This window comes from Branchiostoma floridae, chromosome 3, assembly GCF_000003815.2.
Source record: "Branchiostoma floridae strain S238N-H82 chromosome 3, Bfl_VNyyK, whole genome shotgun sequence".
Classification (NCBI taxonomy): Eukaryota; Metazoa; Chordata; class Leptocardii; order Amphioxiformes; family Branchiostomatidae; genus Branchiostoma; species Branchiostoma floridae.
In genome coordinates this window covers 26014525-26025147 of record NC_049981.1, presented here as the reverse complement: position 1 = coordinate 26025147, position 10623 = coordinate 26014525, and the positions used below count along the sequence as shown (strand labels likewise).

At 41.1% G+C, this 10623-nt stretch overlaps 1 protein-coding gene across 1 annotated transcript in view; it reads right to left on the bottom strand.

Annotated features, from left to right (window-relative positions):
- Position 1: 1 nt before the first annotated feature.
- The window catches only part of LOC118412073 (piwi-like protein 1), an 18267-nt gene continuing 7645 nt past the window's right edge, over positions 2–10623 (bottom strand). Inside the window, exons 10-23 of the mRNA XM_035814696.1 lie at positions 10083–10196; positions 9321–9512; positions 8812–8893; positions 8539–8625; positions 8014–8154; positions 7179–7292; positions 6751–6939; positions 6286–6381; positions 5836–5952; positions 5262–5350; positions 4534–4715; positions 3692–3810; positions 3049–3224; positions 2–2722 (exon numbers count right to left, since the gene is read on the bottom strand). Coding sequence (XP_035670589.1) covers positions 2566–2722; positions 3049–3224; positions 3692–3810; positions 4534–4715; positions 5262–5350; positions 5836–5952; positions 6286–6381; positions 6751–6939; positions 7179–7292; positions 8014–8154; positions 8539–8625; positions 8812–8893; positions 9321–9512; positions 10083–10196 — 1855 coding nt within the window. The 3' untranslated portion in view covers positions 2–2565. The remainder of the gene's footprint in view (positions 2723–3048; positions 3225–3691; positions 3811–4533; positions 4716–5261; positions 5351–5835; positions 5953–6285; positions 6382–6750; positions 6940–7178; positions 7293–8013; positions 8155–8538; positions 8626–8811; positions 8894–9320; positions 9513–10082; positions 10197–10623) is intronic.

Here is a 10623-nt window from a genome sequence, read left to right as displayed (position 1 = left end):
GTGGGGTACAAATGATTCTTTATTTGCCTTAATGGCAACCATAATGGCAAAGGCTGTTTATGAAAATATGATTGTAAGAATGAAAGTAGAATGAAGAGGCTCTTCAAGTTAAGGACACCAGCACACTTATCAACATGATTAAGAAAATGGGCCTCTCCTGATGCGAGTGGATCAGACCTTTCAGTCAGGTATTACTTGTGCTTACTGGTGTGTTTTGCACCTCAAGGCAGTTAACCATTGGTTTTTGAGGGTCTCCATAGGATGTCATCCATAAAATCAAATTATTGTGGCCTTAAAAAATCATACTACATGTACATGCAACTGCTGTTTATAACGACGCCAGCTAGCCTTCTGCAAAAATAGGGTGGCCAGAGAAGGCACAGCAAGGGTAATATGCACCCTGTGCAGGCAAATGATTTTCTACAGGGAACAAACTCTTTGCAAAGTTGGCGTGTTATGACTAAGGGAGGTTATAATGGCTATATAGATACAGATACATACTTTATTCACTTGACTAAATCTTACTATGTTTCCAACAGCATAGCACAGACTAGCATACAGGCCCCAGCATTTTCATTGTGTTGCCACTATTGTTTCATTTGCAAACTCGCCCAATTCTTCCCTGGCCAAGAACTACATGCAAACCAAAAATCATCAGAATCTGTTTATAACTTTTAACAATAAGCCTTTTCATATCCAAGTCAAGAATGCTCGGTGCAATAGCAAAAGACCACATCTAAGCGCTGAAATACTAAGTGGTCACTACTAGGGCTGGGTAACCGGTACAAAACCGTTTTTTCTCATTGGACCAGTCCATAAAAAACAGACATGAAAAAATTTGGTGGACCGGACGTTGGACCGATTGGAAAATAAACTGATTATATGGTCAGGCACTCACACATTTTCAGGGTTACCGGTCTAGGCAAATAACAAGAGCGAAGCAGAGTCATTTTACCAACTTTTACAGCCAATCGTAGAGAGGTAGTTAGCCTTGTAGGATTTTTAAAATGCCAGTAGGAGTGGAATACTACACAAACAGATTTCTTTGTAGCAAAATGGACCATTGTTTTGAGTATCATCTATTCACAAGTTTTCATATAATGAATCAGGTTCAGGTCCGGACCTGATTCTCTGGACCTGAATTTTCTGTACCGGTACCCACCCCTATTCACTACATAACAAGGCCACTTCAAGGTTCTCCTTGTCAGAAACATTATGATTAAGACAAGCTTGACCTAATGACAGTGATGACTAACTGACCTAATGGGAGAAGTAGGGGTTACAATGGCTGCTTGGAAAATTCCCTACCCCATTTAGACCTAAATAGTTTTGATCCACTGACATCGGGAAGGATCCCTATTCTTTTTGATAAGTATGCTGGGTTTTTAAACATGCTTAGGATGTGGCTCTCCTCAAACACAGGACCTGTAACACAAGCCATACTGCCATCACGGTACAACATAACAAAGGTTCAAAAGCAGTATATAAACTTCCAGTACAACCAGCTGGTAATAGATAAACCTTATACTCTTATCCAATAACCCTGATGTAGTCCTTACTTTCACTATAGTAAAATATTGAAAACGTTTAAAAATCAAAGAGTTCAGAAGTAAAAAACAAGCTTCACAACAAAGATAAAATAACGTTAACAACAAAACTATCTCCTGAGCAAGCAATCAATGTCCCAGTATCATAACAATTGAGAACTTTTTTGGCTACTCTCTTTGTAGTCAAATCCTTGCATTCTATAATATCAAAACTACATTTAGGTTGTCTCCAAGGCAAGTTGTGTTCATATGATGGAATAGCTACAAATGTACCTTGATATATCAAGGTTACTGCTAATTTGTCATGGTTCCTGTTGTCATGATTTTGTGTTTTTAACATCCACATAACCCGAAAGAACAATAACAAAGAAAAAGCCAACTGGCTATCAACAACGAAATCCTTAAATACTTTACATTGTATTGTTTACACTATAAAAAATGTTGGTAATAAGCTGTCATCTTGATTCTCAGGAACACTAGTCACTTGGTATGGAATGGTATTGTATGTTTGATATCTTGCATCATTCTTCTTTTGACATTTACGCATATCCAACAAACAATAAACTACAAGTTGTGAGCACTGACTGCATATATGGCTACCTGATGCTCCTTGCTCTCGCCATGTCCATAATGGAATATTGCATGAAAGTATTCAAAGTAGTCCGATAGATTCATTTAAGCACAAGGAATGCAAATAGATGACAATCGTTCAAGAATTTTAAAAAGAATTAAAAACTTACGAAACTTTAATATGACAACAGCGGCCTTTTGGTAATCAGTGATTTCTGTCCCTGAGTGTCTGTGAAAATGATGAATACTCACGGATCAGTGCAGATTCAAACATAAATCAATCAGAGATACAAGTCACTCAAATACAGGTGTAAACTCTGTAGAAGTAGTAAGCATGCATCTTGTCAATGTGTTAGACACAGCAGCTGTCCTTCTAGTCGTCTGCGAGAGGTAGACGCAGTAAGCATCCTTCTTGAACTCCGAGCGTTCCGTAATGCCTGTGGCGGCCCTACAGGAAGAAGAGCCTGTCTGCCAGGTCCAGACTGGGATCCTTGTGGATGCTCTGTCCCACCAGGTAGGCCAGCTTGTGAGCATACTGACACGGGGCAGGGACTCGCACCGTGCCGGGCCAGTTGTAGTACAAGTGGGTCAACTTGTACGACAGCCTGGGGAGCAAACAAGAAGATAGGGAGATTACTTCAGGGTGTTTCCAATGACATGTGTCACTCTTCTTAAGCATCAACAGAATGAGCCTACTAGTAGTAGTAGATGACATGTAACTGTACAATCCATTAACAGAGAAGGGGAGCATCACAAAAACTCTGTGCAACTTACGGTCCACTGCTCTCATGCTCTTCTATCTGCATAACAAGACATCACAGAAGTGGCGGATTTCACAATCTTAAAAAATAACTGGACAGCGAGTCTATAATTTGTTTTTTTTTTGTGCTGGAAACTACAGTGCGACCTTGCTTCAGAAACAAGCTCTCACCTCTGCATGTGGTCGGGCTTGAGTCCTGTGTCGTCGGCCACCACGATGTAGTGTGTGGGGCTGACCGTGCCCTGCCGCACATGCTGGCTCACCAGGAAGAAGTCGTACCACTCCCGACGGGTGACAGTGTGATCCAGGATCGTCCCCGGCCGAGGGTTGTCAAGCTGGCCTCGATTCTAATTTGGAACCATGAGAAGATCCAATTAGATTTATCTTATCATGTGAACATTTTCTAGTTTGGCATTAAGATCTAAAAGAAGCCAGGACTCAAGATACTTACCTGCACAGTAATACTTTCCAGGAATTGAATTTTTCAGTAGGTACAAGAAAGGGTTAAAGATTTGTTTGGGGAAAAGGTGCACTAGTGCATCTAGTCTACAAATTCAAGTGCACAGAAAAAGAAATTGGGTGCATGACGAAAGACTAACAACCCAAATTCTCAGTTCAAAATTTCAAACAAGAAATACAACAAAGGTTTTCTTATTTTCCTGAAATCTTAAGATTAGGAACACACTTATGAACACAGTGGTACATTCATGTACATAACCCTACAAATATCTAGGAGCACAGCTTGAATTTTGGGTGTAAAAAAGTGCATATGCACCCAGAATTTTAAGGCCTGAAGACAGATTACACTACTCACGTATTCCGCAAATATGCGTGTGTTGATCCTCTTCTGCACGATCACCACAGCCAGCCTTGGCTGGTAGCTTTCACCACCAAAGTAGCTGGCACACTCCCGCAGCTGTTCAACTTCATAACCTGGTGGGGAAAATAATCATCAACTCCACTACTTCCGAAAATAATTTCATCAGGTTGGTAGAACATAGGATATATGAGAATTCTTGTGCACAACCAAAATTGAACTTACTTGCTGACGTTTCGATGTCTGTCAGACATCTTCCTCAGAGCTTCTAACTGGAGTTTTCTCGCCGCCACCTACATAGGCTACATATAGCGGCGAGAAGCAGAACTCCATTTAGAAGCTTTGAGGAAGATGTCTGACAGACATCGAAACGTCAGTAAGTAAGTCCAATTTTGGTTGTGCACAAGAATTCTCATATATCCAACTCCACTACAAACTTTCCACAAAATTCTGCTTAACAACTGACTTTTTCTAGTGACATTTGACTTAACATTCCCATCCTATAATGCAGAAGGAAGTAAACACTCTGCTGTTTTCAAACAATGAGTACTTTGACCACATGGCCCACAGCCTTTAGCCCTAGCAACATTACGGACCTTCCCACAACTGACAAATCCCCCACCAAGCTTGGTGCAGGATTGGTAGCAGACTGGAGTAGCCTTATTCTAGCTCTAGTTCACTTCTCTGATGTCATTCAAACAGAATATGACTTTTCCAACTTTCAAGGACTAGTAGGCAATCTCTCCTTCTGACAACCCCCCAACTATGTCTGGAGGAGGTTGGGAGGCCATGGTTGGCTATGTGTGAAAGGGGCTTGATTTATACAAAAAAACACATACCAGCAACTGTATTGAGCTGCCCATCCCCAACACCATCCCTGAAGATGAAGATGCGCTCAGGCAAGGCATGGTTGACCTCATGGTACTTCTTCAGCGCAGACGTCAGGCACAACTTGAGTCCATCCATCAACTCCTGTCCTGGCATCTGGAAGCACGTGCGTGAGTACCACCGGGTCAGCTCCCTACAGACAGGGTAACATCATGAACAAACACTTTGTGACAGGGTTGGGCTCCTACACTTTAGTAGCGTCTGGGCTAGAAATACCATCTGCATATGTAGGATAGCGCAGGTAAAACTGGAGCTGTGCATGTGTTTTTGGTGTCTACCTGCACCTAACCAGCACTGGTCCATGTACTAGGTTTTATACATAAATTTCCTATCATGTGGGTGTACATGGATTATTATTAGCTGCATTGACTGCTACCACCAATTAAGTATTAGGGAAAAAATTGCAATGGTTCCTTAACAATTTTGGTATGATACTTTCTAAATTCAGCCAGTGGTGTAGGGGAAATTTGTCTGGTGCAGGTAATTTTCAATGTTACCAGTGCAGGTATGTGGAAAAAAGTATTTCAAGCCCTGCATGTGTTATGCCTTAAGGAAGTTTAGCGGGTATGGGAGACAAAATCAACATAGCAAGAACATCTAGCAGCAGTGTAAATGAAATAGGACTGCAGGAATGATTGAATAAGATGTCCCGTGACCTAACAACCTGGCTAAGACTTACCGGTTAGTGCTTGCCACAAAGCCTGCCACAGATCTCACACCCTTCTTGATTTCATGATAGACGTCAATACCGACCACCATGATGTTTTTCTGTAAGACAAAGTTCAGATACACATTTACATAAACATTAATAAAGTGTTGGGTATCTCTGAGCCTTGCACACTATTTGAGTTGGAGTAGAAAGAGAATACAGATGAGAGTAAAAATAAGTTAGTTCATACAAATGAAAAGTACAATGTAGGGTCAGCCATGACGACAAATACTAAAAGCCTCTATGGAATGTTGGCACATATGGCCTCCATGGTCAGAACAGTTTCACTCAAACAGGCTGACTGGGTCCACTTTTGTATCCCACCAAACTTAGGTTCTCACAGTAGGTATTGTCTTCAACCAGTTTAGGTATTCTAAACTACTTAACTTGAAAGAAAGCTACATCTGTTAATTGTTGACACTTACCTCCCCCTTGTAGACTAAGGTTTTAAACCAGCACCTCCCATTACCCATTAGTGCATAAAGAAACAGATAGAGATGACTAAACAATATTTTAGAGATCAAAAGCAAAGGGAAAGCCTGACCAGTGGGATCTCCAGTGCCCAGAGCTCCCCACCCAGCTTGGCGTTGATCTGTAGCGCTATCTTCTGGGTCACACTCCGCAGCTTCTGCTGGGAACCGATAGTCTTGGCATTGATAACCTAGGGAGGGGAACATACCTTTGATAAGATCCCTTGGATACTTCTAAAACATACCAGGGTTCACTCAATGCACCAGCAAAATTGAGTGTTACTAAAAACTGCTTGGACATGAAATCAAAGACTAACAGTTACATGTATATTGTAAACGTATAATATCCACATCACATCGTTGGAAAAAAAAAGTATTTTCTTATTTGGGAAAACCAAGTTAAAAATGCTACAAATGACACAAACAGCACTGAAACAACTTCAAGATTGGAGTTGAAATCCAATAGCCAGGCATAGTTTATCGTGAAGAAATATGTAGCTAAACAATTAAGGATGCTTGCATACCTGAGAAGGTACAGGGGAGTCCACGCAGCACAGCTTCTTGATAGCACTGTACCTGTCATCTCGAGGTGTGGGGAATATACACACTACCATCTGCACCTGTACAACAAAGTTCATAGTAAATTGTGTAAAATGGTCAGGCACTCTCCAAGCTGATCTATCAGGGGTATCCAAAGGGCTAAAAAGGAATCCAGATACTGTAGAAAGTTTACACTTTTTAAAGCTTTCAGGTTGCATGCAGGTGTTCCAGATGGATAAAGTAATGGTTTTTGGAGAGGGTTTTGCCCCCCTCTTCCAAACTGAAAGTCCAGAGCAAATCAGCAATGGGAGCTGACAGCTCTGTATATTTATCTGCAATGTAAAACTGGTAGAACCTATGGCATAACACGCCAGCCATTTTCATCTGTACAATGCTGTCTAAATGCATGGTTGCTAACAATCAGGCTAGACCAGGTGAAGACCACAGACCTGTGGCTTGAGGTTGTCCCGGATGATTCGCAGGTAAGTTTCTGTCCTGTCGTTCTCCAGGCGAAACAGCGCCGGGGTGTTCACCCTGATCCCCAGGGAGGGGCACACCTTCTTCATCATGGTGATGTAGTCGTTTGCTTTGTGCTCGTCCCTCGCACAGAACAGCACCATCCAACACTGCAGGTCAACCTGAAGAAAGAGCACAACAATATGTGAGACACAAGAGGAAAATAAGGTTTTCAGAACCACAACCTAAGGACACACCAATTTGTTTCCTTGGTTCTCCATTATTTTGAAATAAAAAATTTAGCAAATGGACATGATGTTAACAGAGGGCTGGGGGAAAAAAACTACATGCATATTCACTCCCTGAAACTATGTGAACCCTCATAAAACCTTATAGCTACCAGAAGCTTTTCCATACTTACAGGCACCAGCACAGGTTCCCTGGTCACCTCACGACCAAAGTCTGCCTCCACATTAGACTGGAAACTGCGGTTCTTCAGGATGATCTTCTCTAGAGGTAGCTGGCGAGCCTCCGTCTGGATAAACAAAAGAACAGTCATCTTAATAGCAAATCATTCTTGGACAATATGGACATCAGAAACTACTGAGAGGAGGACTTTTTTTGGCATTACGTCTCCGTCACACACAGCCGACCAAAGCCTACCAATCTTCTCCAGACCATGGTAGGGAGTTAGTCTACGAGGTTGCCTACTGGTCTTTAAAAGTCGCCTGCACAAGCCAACTAAAAATTTGAAAAGTCACAGTAGAAAGTCATATTCCACATATGTAATCAGAAAAGCAAGCTGGAGCTAGAATAGGGTGGATTCCAGGCCACCTTCTAAATATGAGACTGGGAATTAAGGTAGAAGCCTCTAATATGCTCTATAGACTGTTGCAGGGCTCGAAATACTGGGTGCATGTACACCCAGGTGCACCCAAAATTGGAGCTGTGCACCCAATTATTTTCTGTGGGTTTATGTATGTAAAGATATCAAAGTGTACAAGTATACATCATATTCTTGACATCTAAGGGTTACAAAGATAATAAAAATGTCTGTCATGGTACTTGTTTAAGAATTTGATAGCATGTAACTATGTTTTGTTATTAGGTTTTTCGGACATTCTACTTAAAACTTAAGTGGTGCACCCCAAAAAATTTTGCCGCACCCAATTTTTTAAGCTGGGTGCACCAGTGCACCTAATCCCAAAAATGAATTTCGAGCCCTGCTGTTGGAATGATTCAGAAGGCAGACTCACCCGTAGGAGATCATGGTCCAGATAGAGGCCCCACTTGGCCATCGCTGCCTTGGCTTTGGGGTTGGAATCCACATTCTTAATGAACTTCCGCATCGCAAGGTCTCGCTGCATGGGCGTGACACGGGTATGGACAGCAATGTCCTGTGGGAACAAAGTAGAGGGTAAAACAGTCGTCCTGAGGTAACACATGATGCTAGTGAATTAAGTCAAGCATATCAGGTCACTGATACTAGGTGTGTTGGGTAATTACATATGATGCCTGAGGTTGATGTTGCAAGCTCCCTCATACATCCTCATCTAATATAACAAGTGCATTCCTAACAGCATATCAGAGCTGGGGACAACCCATTGACTACGTATTTCCACAAAGATCCATAGGGCAAATCAGCGGGATTACCCCATGATGATACAAAGGCTTTCTGTACACATCTAACAATGATGCACTACAAAGAACATTGCAAACTTCATTTGAGTAGCTGACTTCATTCCCCCTGACTTGTTCTGGATACTCTCTAATTGTTGTACCTTCATTACTCTGAAATCCTGCCTCATGTTGTCTGTTAGTCCCGTCATGCAGCACAGCTCTGGGATCAGGCACAACACTTCATCACGCTGGAAAAAACAAAAACAAAGTTGATTTACTGTTCAGAAAACTAACTACTTAATTCAGTATATAGGTACAGATCAAGGAAGACGTCAAAATAATGCAAATGTTGAAGACAAACCAGATCAACCAAACGTTGCAAAAAAAAAGCCACTGACATATCTATCTGATGACATAATTCAGGAGTTACTTACGTCTGCATCTTTTGCTCTCTTCTTGGGACGACTGATGATCAGTGGCTGACAGTCATCCATTATGTTTATGTTATACGATTTCCTACGGAAAAAGGGGATAATAATAATAATACGATTATTTACAAAAGGCATGAAAGTGGAAACAGGTGGAAGAAAAGGAAATTCAAGAAAAAATAATGAGAGTCTTTACATATAGAAAATGGTGCACTCCATATCACCCAAGGTACCAGCCTGACTATGGGACAGATCGCCCGATGGCCAAGGGGTGATCCAACCCGCAGTTCATTTTATTTATGTCATGTTGTATTATGTTATGTCCAACTTATGATCAATGTATCAAACTAGTTTTACAGTGTACCATTCCTTTTTGTAAAGCTTACTGAGCAATATCTACTCCCTAGTCTGAAATGTTACATAGTTTGTGGGTTTCCTATCTAATTTTTCAGCCTTCAGCAAGTTAGGTAGTGGTTTGGCAATGTTCTAGCCATTTTTCAGTACACCATTCTTACTTGTAGTAGTCAACGAAGGAGACCTGTTCCCCAGTATGGAAGGTGAAACAGCTTCTTGGGTTCTCGTCCCAGGAGATGTCATCAATGCGGTAGGTCTTGTTATTGTAGCGTGTCAGGACCACCTCCCCCACCAGCTGCTTGGTACACGCCTCCTGGAACCCGCGACCTGACGAACTCTGGTAAATGCTCTGCCTGTGGACAGAAGTCGGGCATTATCTTAATCAAATCTAGTACTACTAGGACTGTAAATGCAGAAATGTTCGCGGTGGTTTTATGTTCGCAGTTTTTGCGATGGCCACTCCATTTTCCTGCCAACGCGAAATTAATCCCTGCAAACTTAAATGCATTCACAGTATATGATTCATTGGGAAACCTGTTAAAAGATAAACCATTTTCCCCATTCATCTACTAGAGTCAAACCATTAAAAGTGTAAAAACAAACAATACATACATTTTTTAGAATGGGTACTAATTCATAGTCCTTTGAGGCTTACTATTGCCTACTACTCTGCTAGCATGTCAAATATTGTGAGTGAACATACATGTTATACTGGTAGGAAAAAAGATTACATTCTCCAAGTTAAGTACCTGCCTAATATGCTATAACTTCTTCAATGTTGAATGGAAGGAACATGCCCAACATCTAGATCTAAACCAAGATATGAATATTGAAAACAGTGTCAGGACTCAGAAGTAGAATTTATAGAGGAAGATGTTTCATGAATTATAAAGCTCAAATGAAATATAGAAATGAAAACTTACATCATATCGAGCACTGTCTCAGTCCTCAGTACCTTGTGACTAATGTCCGTATTTAGCATCAGACCGCCATCATAGGCCTGGATGGCAGTAATATAGCCAGGCCACACTTCCATTCTATAAAATATCAACCAACCAATCACATCAAAGCATACCCTGGGAACACCTTATAAAATAACAATCATGATACAGAGTGCTCTTGACATATTTTATACCTTACAACATTTAACCAATCTTGTTGCTGTGAATTTATAGAAAACTCCTTCACAAGAAGGAAACCTGTTATCTGTTTATCAAGTCCACATAAAGGGATTTTTTGTGGTGCTTTATGCCCATGATTTAAACAATTATACACTGTATTTGTAAAACATTGGAAACTCATATTCACAGTGCAGAGGTTATTGTAACAATAAACCGAGCTCGAAAACTTCAAGATTTACAGCAGATACAGTTCTGATGAAATATCTATTAAGGTAGTCTTGGCTTAGCCTCCATAGCAGGCTCTCTATGGCCTTTTTTGGCACTTTTGCTGGCCATTTCTTTT